The following is a 17,114-nucleotide window of genomic DNA, read 5'->3' as shown; positions in this document are numbered from 1 at the left end:
GAATTCCCTCAGTAGGAGAAGGTGCTTGTGCAGGCAGCACATCTTGCCACATAGGGACCCGACGACGACGACGACGACGACGACATTTTCGGGCATGTTCTTCTTTCTTTTTTAAGCAATCGTCGTCAAGCCAAAACCATAGAGGCATGCACCGACAACGCTGGGCCCTCTTTCGAATCGCATCAACTAAAATCTAGGCTTTCCCTTAATGGCAAAGGGCAGCGACATCTGACAGTTTCGATATATTGTCGTTCCGCCACACACAGGCGACAAAAGCAAACAGTTTGCTTATAGAACGTCATACTAGCAAGCACACCCACATGAAAAGGCCTCACCAATCACCAAAATATTATAGGAAGGAGTTGAAAGAACTTATAATTTAGGGGAAAAAAAAAGGGTAAATTGAAGGCCTCAAAAAATGCAAAAAAAAAGGCATATACAAATATTGATTTAAAAAAATACCTACTAGTGTAGATTCGGTGTAGATTTGTAGCTCACACGAGTTTGGCTCCGGGACCAACTCTGCACGTATAATCTTCTTTGTTTGCGCTCTGAGAGAGAGAGAGAGAGAGAGAGAGAGAGAGAGAGAGAGAGAGTAGGAAGGATACAAGAGAAAGGGCTGATGTAGAGAGAGAAATAAAGAGAAACTGGCTGCACTATGGTTGATGTAGAGAGAGACAGAGAGAGAGAGAGAGACTTGTGAGAAAGTACAAGCTGCTCTGTTTTTTATACAGATTTTGCAACCACAGGCCCACAGCCCAACGTATTAAAAAAACGTACATAAAAAAACGGCCCACAGCCCAACGTACATTAAAAAACGAGCTTATGCCCAACGTTTAGAAAAAAAACGAAAGGAAAAAAAACATGCTACACTTTTTTTTGGGAAAAAAACGGGCTGCGCTTTTCTATCTCATGCACGTTTTTTATTTTTTTTTAAAACTCGCTATGCTTTTCTATTTGAAAAAAAAAAGGCTTCAAACGTTTTTAAAAAAACGGGCAGCTTCAGGCCACGCTTTTAATTAAAAACGGGCATGAGATGGGCCACGTGTTCTCAAAGTTGGCTGCACGTTTCCGCCTGTTTCCAGCCCGCCTATTCATACGATCCCTGTGAGAAACAGCCGTTGCAAATCGATTAGCGTTTCTACAACGTTTCATGCATCACGGTCCCCAAAAATGACGTTTTCACATTTCTACCCTTGGAAACGAGCGTTTCCTATGTCTATGACAGAGACACATCAATGCCAGGGGAGTCGGCTTCCAAAGGTGAGAGGATACAGATGGGAGTCTATTCACCGCCCACAACCACACACAATAGGGGGTACCCGAGGGTTGGGAGGGGTGGCTTTACTATATAGGAATGTCACATGCACTCTGCACTTTAGTGCATGGTGACAAGATGGCTCATCATCAATGCAACACTATACAGTAGTAGAACCCTTTAGGATTTGATATTTATCGTAAATCGTGACCCCATTGTAATCCTCAGTCCAGGATATGTTAGGCACGAGCTACGTAGGTCATTCCTCAACCTTAGAGAGTCAGTCAGTCAGTCAAGTCCCTTAACCCACTTGGAGAGAATCATTCATGCATAGAGTCGGTAGAAGCCTTAGGGTTCGCATAAGATCATGGTTGCCTAGTGCATATCATTCATCTCATTTGCATATAGACCACTACAGAAGCCTTGGAATATCATCTACTAATTTTACCATATTTTACAACATTTATTCTAGCCTTTTTACCATATTATTCCAATATAATCGATTCTTGCAAGTCGTGTAGCATTCGGCCAGCTTCATAGCCAGACGACCAGCACATAAGAGCAGATAAATAGCATAGCCTTGCATCATTCATTCCATCTCATCATCTGTGGAGTCAAGCATGCATTTCAATCCTTCAGCACAAGAGCATCAACGCTTGACCATTCAGCCATACATCATCAAAACGCAGCATCATCAGCATTCAGCCAGAAGACGCACATCAGAACGTTGTGTTTTCAGCATACAAACAGTTTTCAGCACTCAAACACCTCATTGTTTTGCTACAGCCTCTTTGGTGAAGGTAAAACGCAGCATTCTCATTCATTCATAGTGCATAAAATAGCCTAGAAACAGTCCCAATCAGCCCCTTCTCTCAGCCTCAGATTTGCAGCCTTCCTACATTCCATTGGAAGAGTGCATAGGCTTGAGATCAGTCCTCATTGGTGCTTCTACAGCCCTGTACAGTTCAGCCCGACTCTTGGTCTTTCAAAGGTCTTGCTTTTGGCTTATCTACAGTCCCAAGTAGATAATAAAGCAAATAATCCTAGCAATAGGAGGGGGCCCTTCAGTGGGTGATTTGGGACCCAATAAGGTGTACAGATCTATCTCTCTCTCTCTCATCTCTAAAAGTTTGAAGTCATAAAGTGGATTGCCAAAGACTCGCGAAACTCAAGATAAAGAAGGCGGTGTGAGACTTTGTGTGACAGGATCCTTCATTACGCATAATTCCGCTGCATGTTACAAGGGAGGAGCTTTAGCATGTGATACAGGTGGTTGGGCGAGATGAGGTTGCATCATTTTTGTGGGTGAGGATCCAGACAAAGAGGGCCCAGGACATCTACCTTGCAGTGTGCTACTTTCCACCCTCCACTTCTAAATATGCCACCCATGGAGTGTCCTCGTACCTGCCCCTTTATGATGACATCATAAAGTTTTCCAGTCTAGGGGACATCCTCTTGGCTGAAGACATCAATGCCCGCACCGCATGTGCACAGGTACGCTTCTTTGAGACAGATGATACCATATACCAGGAGATTGACATGGTGGGTACGGATCTGGAGCAGACATCACAAGATACAGCAGCCCCCACAGACTATGGAGAGTATCTCTTAGCCCTCAGTGTCACCACTTCTCTGGCAGACGTTTGGAATGATGTCATGATTGAATACATGTGGAAGGGCTCCATGGAAAGATTGGTATCCTGGTGTGAGTTCCTAGCATGATTTATGAACTCATGGAAGGGTGGTAACCCTGGTGAGTGACTCTGGACTCATGGAAGGGTGGTTACCCTGGTGAGTACTTTTTGGTCCTATATGGACGGCGCCTGTGAGCGGGCTAGTTGGATGTACAAGATGTAAGTTGGGAGACTTCATCCACTATGTTTGTGCACCAGCATATGTATGTGAGTTGCACATGCATGGATGACTTGTTTTTGATGCCTGGACATTGCTTGGTGTTTTACCTGTGAATTTCCACAAGAACCGAGGACGCCTGGACAACCCATGGATACGCCTGTGCACACCTGTTGGGACTCATATGGTTTCCTTATGTGTTTTGCAGGTGGTACGTGTGCACACTTAACCCAAATTATTCATTATTTCATGTTTCTAAGGTTTATTGGGTGCAGGGTTCACATTCACTTAAAGTGTGGGCGGACACACTTATAATTTTATAAGTGAGTTCACATCAGGCTGGACTATTTTTAATGAACCAAGGCCAATTATGAGAGATGGGCACCCGGGCACTCCCAAATAGCTCCACGAGTTGCTATTCTGGGTGGGAGGGCCAAAGTGGGCAAGCCCTGACTTGTAAAGCACTCATCTGAAAAACGTGGGCTGTTAGGAGCTCTTTGGACAGTAAAAACAGCAAGTTTACTCAGTTTGCATGAGCTGCAGGTGGAGTACATGCCTTAAGCAAGAGTCCCAGGGTTGGCTGGCTGCTATTTCTCTCTCTCTCTCTCTCTCTCTCTCTCTCTCTCTCTCTCTCTCTCTCTCTCTCTCCAGCTTCGCACATCCTCACACCAGCTTGAGATTGAGATTGGCCGATATAGAGGTATACTAGCTGAGGCCAGGATATGCCGAGTATGCCATGGGGAGCCAGAGACAGAGCTGCATTATATATGCCATTGTACTGCATACTATGAGATACGTGGTCGTTTCCACTGTTTATTCAGAGAGGGTTTTGGACCACTTTCCAGAGTCATGGGGTACCAGGACCAGAGGTGTTTGGGATTGTTCTTGCTTGAGCTGCGGAGACATAGAGATAGCCTGCTTAGGCGCACAGAGAGCCAGACTCAAGAGGCACATTACAGACTTCTTTAGTCCAGCCATCACTGCGCCAGATGGACCACAGCAGCAGCAGGACATGGATACCGCCCACACCAGGGGTACACTGATTGATCGTGCGATTGAGCTTTGGGTGGTCCAGACGCCCATGACTACGGAGGAGGGCATCCCAGCATAGACGGAGGTTGCAGCGGCAGATTCGGATTATTCTTGCGAGGCATGCGGGACACCCAGTCAGGGTGCTGACCACAGAGGATATTGAGGAGATCCGCCAGTGTCCGATGCGGCACATATTATGAGATGGAGGTACCTCCATAGTGTACCTTCCAGTTCCAGTTTCATTTTCTAGGTGCCAGTAGTATCATCTTTATTTTTCATTTTTTGGGTTTTTTTTTTTTATCCAGACATTGTATCAGATCCACCATGATGTAACTTTTGGTCTCATAGGTCATTATGGCCTTTTGAAGACGTTAATATAACATTTCATTTCATTTCATTTCTCCACACAGGGCTGGCCGACTGCATCTACAGGGCTGCAGGCTGTTAGATTTGTTTCCAGAAGCTGGCGCATGGCTGTTGGGACTGTTTTTGTGCTACTATACTGAGAACACGGCTTGGACGAAGTGAACAGAGACTCAACAGGAGCTGGCTGACTGTTGTAAGGGCCATTATTGGCTGTTTTTACAGGTTTGCAGGAGGTTTCTCGCAACGGAACTTGAGCAAACATGTCCCTAGACAAATATCAGGCTTGGGGATGTGATCTGGTGGAACCTGTGGGTGGCCAATGAGCCAAAACCATGGCTGCTTACTGTTTTGCAGGTTTGGGACAGCACTTTGTTAGAGGGTTGGTGACCGCTCTATCAGAGTAAAGGAGTGGTTGGTGACCACTCTACCCTGGTTGGTGACCGAGGGTATTTCTACAGGAGCGGTTGGTGATTGCTTAACCTTGGTTGGTGACCGAGGGTGTTGCAACAAGAGTGGTTGGTGACCACTCAACCTTGGTTGGTAACCGAGGAGTTGCAGGTAATGTGTTTACCTATGTTTTCACAGTTGGATAAATCTGGTGTCGGCTGGATGAGTGTGTACTCTCCGGGCACCCGCATCTTGTACATATAAATACTTCTGTTGGTAATAAAGATACCTCAGGTGGGGGCTGGCCCAACTTCAGCCCCTAGTGCTGTGTCATGTGCAAGTCGGTTTATGCTCATGTAATGTTTCACAATGATGGTAATCATGTATATGCCAGGAATGGTTGATGTATGTATGCTGTTTTGGTAGTGAATTGGTTCCGTATACACGTGCCCGTTTGTGACACTCGGAGGGGCTCATAGGCTAGCCATTTATAATGCCCTAGCCAAATGGCCTGGATCCAACTCCTTCACCTCCTACCCCTTCGGACATGGAGCCAATATAGTGGACTATCTAATGGGATCCCTCTCTCTAATCCCACTCATCCCAGAGTTTACCATCTCACCTCGTCCCATTGGTGTTGCAGCCAACCATGCATACCTGGCCTTCTCCCTCACATGCCGATACACCACCCAACCACCTGCTTTGCCCCATCACCGCCCGAGATACCACTTCACCAAAGAGACCTCTTCCATCGATTATGATCACGTCTACCGCGTCCTCTCCGACTTCGACCCCCACATCCCATTTGAAGAGCTTACCACACAACAGGGCCACCCTCCATACGTCTGCTGCAATCGCCTTCTCGCACTCCAAAGCCACCCCTACATCACCAGGAGGAACTACTTTCCCACATAATAGCTGGTACAACGAGGAATGTCATGATACCCGAGCCCGTCTACATCAGGAGGTGACGCTAGGATCCACCACTCACCAACAGGCATGAGTGATCTTCCGACATCTCACATGGAGGAAGAAGTGAGCCTCCCTAGCGAGGCTTGAGCAGGAGCTATACCAACTATTTCTTGGGAGGAACTATAAGGAGGCCTGGAGGATCTTCCAGGATCGTCGCCTACCGACTCCAATTACTTCACCCGGCACCTGGCACACCTATGCCACCTCTCTCTACCATGCGCCCGAGCAGCCACCTCTCCCCCATCCACCCGAACCTCGTCCCCCGCACTCTTCCTTCTTTCACTTGCGCATGGTAAAGAGGAATTCCATGATATTTGAGATCCAATAAATTAAATGGAAAAAAAGAAATTTTTAGCATAATTCAAATTATGAGTATTTATCAAAAGTGAAATTTTGAGCATTATTAATTTTGTTGGAAAATATGGGTAAAATTGATTTTTGTAAATCCCATGAATCTTTACTCAAAAGAAGAATATTAAATATATTTCACTTAAGAAATTTGAGAAAGAATATGAAAATATCCATCGAGAAAAAGTGCCTTTAACTAGGCCAAGCAATTGGCAAAAATTTAGAAAAAGTCCCGTCGGTATCGAAAGTAGAAAATGTTACTAAATGTGAATAGATGTGAATACGATGTGAATACGATGTGAATACGATGTGAATAAGATGAGAATACGATGTGATAAGATGTGAACGCAATGTGATAGGATGTGAGTGGATGTGATAAGATGTGAATGTGATTGTGATGTAAATAGATGTGGATGTGGATGTGGATGTGGATGTGATAAGATGTAATGTGAAGTAAATGGATGTGGATGTGGATGTGGATGTGATAAGATGTGGTGTGATGTTGATAAGATGTGGTGTGATGCAAATGAATGTGGATGTGGATGTGATAAGATGTGATGTAATGCAAATGAATGTGGATGTGGATGTGGATGAGATGTGATGTAAAGAGATGTGGATGTGAATGTGATGAGATGTGGATGAAATGTGATGTGATGTGAATATATATGGATGCGAATGTGAATGAATGGATGGATGTGGATAGACGTGCATGTGAATGACTGGACGGATGTGGATGAATGAGATATGATGTGGATAGATGTGGATGTGATGTCATGTGGATAGAATGTATGTGATGTTTGACAGGGCTCTATGTGAGAGCTTCCCCGCCAGCTAGTCATTGAATACTATTGTACCTATCTTGAAAGCACGTGACCCCAGCGACTACAGGACTATCATGATTGGTCACACCTTGGCCAGGATTTATGGTTCGATTTTGGAGCATGAGCTTAGTAGATGGTCCAAGGAGCACAGACTCAGAGCACCAGGGCAAGCAAGCTTCACGAGAGGACACTCCACACTAGATCATATCTTTACACTACGGGGGATCATTGAGAAGGGGAGAGCTCACCGGCATTGGATATACTACTGCTTTGTGGATTTCCGCAAAGCTTTTGATACCGTCCCATAGGCCAGACTAATGAGGAGACTGCAGGATACGGGAGTGCCAGTAGAGATGCTTTGGGGGATCATTACACTCAATGAGTCAGTCACAGGCAGAGTATGGGCTCGACGAGGTGACTCAGAGATCATACACAGCACCATCGGGGTGAAGGAGGGCTGTCCCTTGATTCCTACTCTATTTGGCCTATACATTGACGAGATCTCGGATTACATAGACAGACAAGGAGGACAAGAAGCACATTTAGCAGGAGTCCTGATACCAATCCTCTTGTATGCAAATGATATTGTTCTTATTTGTGATCCACCTGAGGGGCTGCATGGGCATTTGGATGCACTACGGGCCTTTTGTGAGGACCGGGACCTCACTGTGAACCTTGGAAAGACCAAGGTCATGATCTTTAACACCTCCCCACAGCGGATAGGTAGATACACTGGAGAGCCTGTGCAGTATGTTACCTCATATGTATACCTTGGGATCGCTTTTGCTAGACCTTAGTTCTCGATGCGGAAGGCGGCCAAAGCTAGATCGATGAGGGGATATGCAACCCTTGGCTCGCTAGAGAGGCAATGCTCACAGACACAGTTTCAGGAGCCGATGATGAAGCTAGGGCTATTTGATACTCTAGTTACACCTGTACTACTGTATGGTGCCCCCATCTGGGTCCCAGCTTATACCACAGGGGGAGCTTGAGGAGAGAGCCGGCCGAGACAGATACAGAGGAGGTATATGATGGGTGGAAGCCGATGGAGAGGCCCCTAGTGGCGATGATCTCGCGCATGATTGGGAGTAAGCCATCAGTGCCACATGAGATTGTGCGGGCAGAGATGGGGGCTGCACCGATAGTGACAGAGGCTCTATTCCAGACAATGACATACTCGCACAGGCTATGGGAGCTTCCACTAGATAGATACCCCCGCCTAGCCCTGAAGTCCTCGTGACAGCTGACACTCGAGGGAGATACAGAGTGCTGGTATGCACAGGTAGGCACTTGGTTTGGCATGCACGGCATGCAGATGGAGGCACTCCCCCCATTCCAGTACAGCATAGAGGCCCCACCATTTGCTCTTAGCCGCACAGAGTGGAACAGGGTTATCAGGAAGGACATTGTGAGACTGGATGGAGGCACTCCCCCCATTCCAGTACAGCATAGAGGCCCCACCATTTGCTCTTAGCCGCACAGAGTGGAACAGGGTTATCAGGAAGGACATTGTGAGACTGGATACTCAGAGGACATGGAGTTCACCTAGTCGTCCTACTGGGGACGAAGATGGCCTTCTACAGAGATCACCTCCTGTGCCTGACAGAGGATGGTTTCATCGTCCGCCCACGCTACATGGACAAACACCTATCTTTTGGGGTGAGATGTGCGATCGGCCAAATCCACACCTCGTCCCAATGGAGACTGCCAAATATGGGCCCGGGCCGGCCGCACCAGAGGCCAAGGTTATGCCAGCTCTATCACACAGAGCTCGAGACAAAGGATCATTACATATGCCGATGCCCTATATACTATGAGATTCGGGGGAGGTTACACTGCCTCTTCCGAGCTAGGATCGGACCACTTTCTAGGATCATGGACTTCCCAGATGAAAGATGCCTGGGACCTTTTCTTCTAGAGCTCCGTAGACACGGGGAGTCCTTAGTGAGATCCAGACCATCTGTACTTGCTCGAGGACCAGCACAGAGAGCTCTCACCAACTTCTTCCATACAAGCACTCCGAGGGCCGATCCACCCACCATACCCGGACCACAGGCTAGAGTAGGAGCTCGGCCGAGAGGTGTGACACTCGACAGAACCACTGAGTTATGCAAAGCTCAATGCCCCAAACCCCATGGCCCTCGCCACCACAAGAGAATCCGGGCCATCATCTCCCATCGTCTCGCAGGACCTCCTCGCGCTGGCTCAGTTTTACCACCTTGAGCACCATGTCACAACGGCCCATGAGGGATGTACTAGGGTGATATGAGAGCTCTCTTCATGTACCTCGATCAGTTATAGTTCTAGATTTTTGTTATCTTTCTTTATTACTATTATGTACCCAGGATGATGTGCCTCATAGATATAATGTAGCCTTTGGGTCTCACGGGTCATTTTGGCCTTTTGAAGACATAATACAACTTTCTTTCTTCTTCTTCTTCTTCTTTCTTCTTCTTTTTATGTTCTTAGTTTTCCATGGACAGTTTTGTATCACCCCAGTGAGATAGCTATATTTATGTTTTCATTCTGTTTTATTTTCCATTCCATGATGACGTATGCCATGGACATTATTGTACCACTTTGGTCTCATAGGCCCATTGGGTCTTTAGTAGACGCTTAATATATCTTTCTTTCTTTCTTTCTTTCTCTCTCTCTCTCAACACTCTACATCACATGTGGAGGAGGACAACATAGAAGCAATCCAAATTCAAGTAATATCGCATGCATATTCACCCCGATTACTGGGTTTCATACACATACGAGCACGGCCAAACACAACCACATATCCACTACCCATGCCAGCACAAGCATGGAGATCAGTCTCACTGCTACGTAATCAATCTCATAGATCTTGGCAGAAGCAATCAGCAAGCACTTGTATGGGCACTCTTATGTCAACTACATGTTGACGAGACTGAAGAACATGTTGTACTCACATGCCCAGCTTACTTGATCATTAAAGCGTGGTTCTCCCAACTCCTTCAAGAATGTAACAGCTTGCAGCAACTTCTCTGGATCGGCGAAAGGGCTCATATTACCCTCGGTACATACTTTGCCACCATTCTTGATTAGCGACAACACCTCATGGATTATCAGGATTCCGAATCAGTCAGGATTATCAGGATTCCGAATCAGTCAAGGACTGAGCTTCAGGCTTTTCACATGACTTCCCATGTCTATGTCTATCGAGACATCTCGTACTTGTTTCACATTGTTCTCCTCCCTCGTGGAGGGAGAGTACTTGTATACAGCTTTTATTATTGCCAGATGTCTTTTCGGCCACTCCTGCAGAAATAATATATTTTCATTTCATTTCATTTCCCTCCCCCACCAATTGGTACCTCTATTTATTCATATTGCATTGCTTGGCCTCCATAGACTATGTGGACTTCAAATTTATGTACTTCACCACAAACATGTCCTCCTTTTCCATGTGCCCATAGTGATGAATGACATGAGTAACCCTAAATCATTATGGATTTTGATGCCACCTGTAAGGCCTAACTGCAAATGAATCACACATACAAATATGCAATGGAAGACTTAACCAAACTCAAACGCATGGATTCCCAAATGACAGAGGCTGCCCATTAGCTGTACAGGAATTAACGCCTGCTATCCACATAACCTGGATCATCTCTGGTGAAAGGATTGTCACACCACCACACTGACAAGATGAATCATGCTGCCTGAGAGAGCTTCATAGAGCAAGACATGAACACTTCACAATTGCCTCTTATTTTTAGGAATCGTCACTCACTAACTATCAAGGCTAAAAGAATGGCACAACGACAAGTTTGGAAACACACAAGGGTGGTCTCGCAAGATTCCTTGAAGGCCTTAATTACAGAGAAGAAGCTGCTGAGGCACTCAGTGCACTTATGTAAGGGAATTCTTTTTGAAGGCCTACGAAAAAGTTGATTGGACCTTGCTGGAGAGCTGATGCTACAGAAGTTCATCTTCTTCTTGCTCTGCTCTCTAGATATCCATTCATCTTACCATCGGTAGAACAAAGCTGCTAACAAGCACTGGATTCCTTCATAACAATTACTGGACCATGAGAAACTTTTTAGCAGCATGAGGCAAAAGACTTCAAAAACTCTTTCTCCAATATTTGCAACACTCAAGAGCTACTAGACTTGGAAGTTCAATGATAACACAAGGGCTTACCAAGAAGGCAGGGAAGAGAAACTGTGTTGCTACCAAGCGAATAGCCTCCAACTCGAAAAATCACGTGGCTTCTTGGCCCCAACATCATCTTGGGGCACCAAGGTTTGTGTGAAATGGGTCCCCAGGCATACTCTCATCAGATACCTACACTGCAACGTGGGGGTTGGTGTTTTCATAGAGCGGCAATTAGAACCCCCTTCTTGCAAGCATTCTTGAGATGCTTCTCCATTGAAGCATCACTCGCCTCATCCTAGCTCACCCCATGGTAGTGACTGAGGTGCTGTTGGCCAGGATATGATCCCTCACCTCCTACTACACCTTGCATTGGCAAGATTAAGAGGCTAGTTTAAAACATAGTTGTTTCCGTACGGCGTACGACACCATATCGTATGAAATACCATACGGTACGATACTATACGAACTCATACGGTTTTTCAAGAAAAAAATATATACAAATTTCAGAAATCCCTTTTTTCTTTTTGGGGGGGTAATGGTCCTGTTTTTGCTTGTCTATGGCTATTTAAGCTTCCTCTGTGCGATGATGCTTACCTCTTTTTTAAAATACTCCATATCTCAAAATTGGAAATGCCTAAGTTTATAAGTATTTTTTAAAACACCGTATTTTATCGTACGATAAGATATTTTTTCATATCATACCATATTTTCCCGTGTGGTATCCTATCATACAAATCATACAGTATCGTACCTAACAACTATGGTTCAAAACTTTGTTTGATCACACAATGTTGGCAATAAAAAGGTTAGAGCCAAAATTGTGTAGGCATTATGGACCTCAAAAAACAAAACCTAGTGTTTCTTTGCAACCCTATGGTGCTAAGCCAACAGCCCAAGGGGAGCATTTGAAAAACCAATTTTCACCATGAGAATGTAATCCCTCTCCAAGTGTGTCCAACCATGGAGGGAGGACCCCTATCCTTGTTTTTCGGTCATTTTGAGGGGATCTTATCAGCTCATAGCTGATCCAAGTTTCTTCAAGCATGAGTCATGACTACAGCATAAAACAAGTCTGGTGGATTATAAAAACCTGTGTCATGCATTTATTGTGCCTTCTTGTTTTTTTTTTAAGCATCAAACAACTGTCTCTAACCTTCTGCCCCACTTTTTCATCTGCTGCAGACTTCAACCTATCTACATCTGATTCTGGTTTGTTTACAGCAGCAGATGAAGCCAATAAGAAGCGTTCTGCCTCCATAGGAGCAGCAGCAGCAAGTATTCGATTCTCTTCAGTCTCAATGGTCCGCTCAGCTTGTGGAGCCTGAAAATATCAAGCAAAAATAAAGTATTAGAAATTATTTCAAAAAAGTCAGATTGAAGTACCTAATAGATTTCAAAAATATGATACAAAGCTGGCCCCATTCTTCCTAGTGAGGTCTGCTCTCCACAATGGTGCCCCGTTCATGGTGGAAGGCATACTACGGAACTCAAGAGTATGTTTTTCTCTAGTGGGTCCTCAAAAACATCCATGGAATTCAGGTGACAACTGCATCTAGAATAGGCAGCGGCTGCACCTATGACCACTTGTTATTGATGAAAGGGCAAAAACATCCAAAAGAAGAGACTGGACTTGCAACTTCTGCCAGAACTCCAAAGTCTCCTTTCAAGGATAGTATAACCTTGCAGCTTGTGCTCAAACTCCAAAGACTCCTCTTAGAGGCCTACATACAATGCTAGCCCAGAATCCTGATGAAAAGAAGCCTCCAAGTCTACTAAAGGTTCTGTGCATTAGTCCTTTCAATCTCCATTCTCTATGTGCCTCAAACAAAGAAAAGTGAAGTGTGCCTGTTGTTATATTCAAATGGAAACCAATAACCTTTAAGAAGACTCGTGTTCTAAAGAAAACAAAACAGAGGACAGAAGTATCTTAAGTAGACTACCTAAAAGTCCACAAGATTGGCAAGATCGGCAAATCAACTTATGTAGTGCTCCTCTACGCAAATTGGAGACCTTTAGTAAGCCACTTCTAGTTTAGGTCATGGCCATACAAGCACCAATGGAGCCAAATCAATGTATAATCCTTGTCTATCAGAGAACTGTAGTAAGCAGCTCCTTCTTTGGCTCTGAGAATTTATTGCATCCAAGCCCGAAGGGAAGAAGTAGGACAACTTTCCCAACCAAATGTCATCTCTGCTCAATTAACCACGGAATGGGTTGTCTATTGATCTCTCCAAGAGGGATTATCTCAAGCAACACCGTGGCTCGTCCAAGGGCATGCCTGCTTCAGCATCCTCACGACCTCCTTGCGGCGCGGGGGGGGGGGGGGGGGGGGGGGGGGGGGGGTTAAAGCTGTCCATGTGCACCTCCCCCTCCCACCCCCCTCCCCCCACAGGGCAACGACGAGGCAACCATGCCGCGGTCAGCTGAAATGCATCAACAGCACCCTGTGGCAAGACACCACGGGTGGTCTGCTCCACTGCTAAAAAAAACGGCATTCTAATGTATTCGTACCGACTAGAAATAAGAAAAACCTGTTGAGATTTTAAGTAGCCCGTATTTTTAAGGAATGATATTTCATATATTTTAGTTATAAAACCGGCATATTATAGAGATTTCAGAAACAAAAACCGAATAGATTTATGAGTTTTCCTTATTTTGATTGGGTGAAAAATATGTCCCTCCCCTCCCCCCCAAAAAAGGAGGAGAATCAGTGTTTGCAGCCGCCATAGTTGTCATGGTACGAAAATACGATACCGTACAGGAATTTTTGGTACGATATGAAATTTTCGGATACCGTACGATCAAATACGGGTTTTTTTTTTTACACTTACAACCTATGGAGCTTCAAGCTTGAATGTGAGGGAAGGTTGGGAGGGGAGGATTTGTACCGACTAGAATTAAGAAAAACCTACATAGAATTTAAGTTGCCCTTATTTTTAAGGAATGATTTTTCATATATTTTAGTTATAAAACGGTATATTGTAGAGATTTCAAAAACAAAAACCGAATAGATTTAAGAGTCGTCCTTATTTTGATTGGGTGAAAAACATGTTTTCCCCCCCCCCCTTCCCCCAAAGGGGGGAATCGGTGTTTGCAGTCGCATCGGCCCGCCCGATGGTGCATGCGTCGAAAAGGGCTTGTGAGGAGCGGCCCAATGGCGCACCGCGGACCTCCCCCTCGATCGAAAAAACCGAATGGACCTCAGATCATGCAAGGTTACCCATTGAGTTTAAGCATATCACTAAGTGGAGGAAAAGAAACTAATGAGGATTTCCCTAGTAACAGTGAGCGAACCGGAAAGAGCCCAACTTGAGAATCAAGTGGCCTCACCATGCGAATTGTAGTCTAGAGAGGTGTCCACTGCGCGACGATTGGGCCAAGTGCCATGGAAAGGGGCATCGGAGAGGGAGAGAGCCCCGTCGAGCTCGGGGCTAATATGTACTTTACACAACATCTATGCAAGGGAATGATTTGTGTGCAGCTCTCTGCGAGTTAAACCTAGTAGGAAAGAGAGTATTTGCTAGAACATGCTGCCATTTAGAAAGTGAAGTGTGTTCTTTATAGTAGACCCAGATGATGTAATTGATCATGGCTTACTACGTTGTTACGGCTGCGCTTCGTCTCAGGAGGTGGTCTTGGTGGAACCAATGGCTCTGGTGCAGGACATCGTTCGACATAATGTGCACGAACCAGAGTTGCAAATGTCTCTTTAAGTGTATGTTCGACTTCTGATTCCACTGCAAAAAATATTGAATGCATGGTTGGAATTTTAAAAGAGATGCTAAAGAGCAAACAAGTAAGAAAAGAATTAATAAAAAAGGTAAAACATGAGTTTAACAATATAAGGATGGAACATTTTTTACTTTCTTGCATCCTGTGTAAAGCATTCTTCAGAAAAAGGCCTTCTCAAAAGGCTAAAAAGAAAGACACACGCGCACGCGAGCACACACGAGCACACACACACACACGTGCATATGCACACACGTACAGTCTATTTACTTGTATTAAATACACTCATGTACACGAGTTGTGTGCAAGTGTATATGCAGTAGCTATGTGCACATTCATACATGTAAGTATGTATGTGTGATGTATGCATGCATGCACTTACAACTCGAATGTCTTGTGTTTGCATGTGTGTGTGTGTGCGCGCACGCGCACAAGCAGCAGACGTGCACGAGCGCGTGTGAATGCGTGTGTGTGTGTGTGTGTGTGTGTGTGTGTGTGACAAAACATAGATTTTTACTTTTGCTAGATCGTGCTGCTGCTCGTTGAATTAACTGCTCCAAACTGAGTCTCCCGTGCTCCAGCAGGCCCTCGATCAATGCTTCAGCCTATTTAAAAAAGTGAACAACTTTTATAACATTCCAGCAAAAAACCATACTGAATAAACATTGAAAACTCAATCTATTTGTTGTGATTATACCACATCTATATTTCATATACAAACTACATCCCAGATATCAGTACAAAAATAAAAAATTAACCACTAAATATTACCACATCCAAGGGTGAAGCCTTGGCATGAACCTACTCCATGTATTAAGAACTTGTTTCCAGCACCAACAAATCTATCAGCAGATAGAAGGGCAGATCACAGCTTACAGCTCTCTTAACCGTTACCCACAAAGAACCACCACACAACTCTGCTGCCCACAATGTAACACTCCTCTCTCATTTGGTACAGATCAGACGATCTGAAAGCATTTGGTCCCATACACCTGGGCAACCTCCATCAGAAACAAGCTGCCCCGGTTAAGTGCTCACACGTGGATGTGTGCAAAGCGTCTCGGCACAGCAGGCAGGTCCCAGACTAGGCACGGGTGGGCAGGCAGGCAGGCCAGGCACCAAGTCTGAACAAGGCGGGCAAAGCATTAATTCTTAGCCTTGTGAAAAATGGGCCAAAAAGCATGCCATGACGCAGCCTGGCCAACGTAAATGCAACTCTTCTTATTCCATGAAGGGATCGGTGAGATTGTGATAACAGCAGCAGATGGGTCGGATCTATGCCTTCCTGATGTGTTGTACATTCCAAGGATAAAGAAGAATCTCTTAGAACCAAACATTAAGCTAAACTTTAAAAAAGACTTCGACTCAAAAGTGCAACCATTAACTCCAATGTCTGTCCAAACATGAAGTGTAGGTTCATCAACTCTATGATAGCTCTTATTGATGACTATTCCACATCTGCATGGGTTTACCCCATAAAGGTAAAATTTGAGGTCTTCATGTGTTTTCAGCATGTGCTGCTATGGCTGAAAATGAGATATAACATAAAGTGCAAACACTTCGTTCAGATAGAGGGAGGGAGTATGTCTGACGCCTTCACGGCATACTTGCTTGTTTGCTCTCTTGCAAAGTACATACCAGCCACCTAGGCCTCTTGTACGGCTGTCCTCTCTTCCCTGACAATATCCTCCATCATGTGCAATGAACTGATCATTGGGCTGATTTTGAGCATCCACATGCTGTCCATTTGGTTGCAAATCATGCTCTATTGCTGGCTGATTTTTCTACTATCGAAAGCCAGTGGAATACAAACATGTCATGTGAGCCTGCATGCAGCTATCTGTTGAATTCAGCCATGGGCTGAATTGCATTTTCAGCAAATACAACATCTCTACTCACAAAAATCCTTTGACTAAGAGGACTGTAGAGACGGACCACGGTACCCTTTGCTCTCATTGCTATAACCCACAAATATGCACTTTGTGGCCCTATCATCAAGCTTGCCTCTCATCTGCTAATGCACATGCAGACCGTAATCATTCGACCTCCCCATGCTATCATTGTGAAATACCTACACGGATCTACAGGCGTTTAAGGAAACCTCGTCTTTTTTCGTGCGCCTCACGGCTTACACATATGCAAGGCAACCAAACACCCTAAAGTAGTCCACTTTGGGCTTCATGTCATACCAAGCCTCATAAGGCGTAATAGTCTTCAAAACTTGT

General features: G+C 45.0%; 1 protein-coding gene across 2 annotated transcripts in view; it reads right to left on the bottom strand.

Annotated features, from left to right (window-relative positions):
• Positions 1-17,114, bottom strand: part of LOC147640296 (RNA polymerase III subunit RPC82 family protein) — a 93,005-nt gene that overhangs the window by 35,559 nt on the left and 40,332 nt on the right. The window contains exons 4-6 of one of the 2 annotated variants that reach the window (XM_086778924.1): positions 15,407-15,494; positions 14,758-14,897; positions 12,314-12,481 (exon numbers count right to left, since the gene is read on the bottom strand). In XM_086778924.1, coding sequence (XP_086635050.1) covers positions 12,314-12,481; positions 14,758-14,897; positions 15,407-15,494 — 396 coding nt within the window. The remainder of the gene's footprint in view (positions 1-12,313; positions 12,482-14,757; positions 14,898-15,406; positions 15,495-17,114) is intronic. The other variant, XM_086778928.1, reaches the window with a different exon arrangement.

Source organism: Cibotium barometz, chromosome 3 (assembly GCF_041138505.1).
Source record: "Cibotium barometz isolate CiBa-2024 chromosome 3, ASM4113850v1, whole genome shotgun sequence".
In the NCBI taxonomy this organism is placed as follows: domain Eukaryota; kingdom Viridiplantae; phylum Streptophyta; class Polypodiopsida; order Cyatheales; family Cibotiaceae; genus Cibotium; species Cibotium barometz.
Note: the sequence above shows the minus strand (reverse complement) of the source record. Positions and strands in the feature narration are given on the sequence as shown.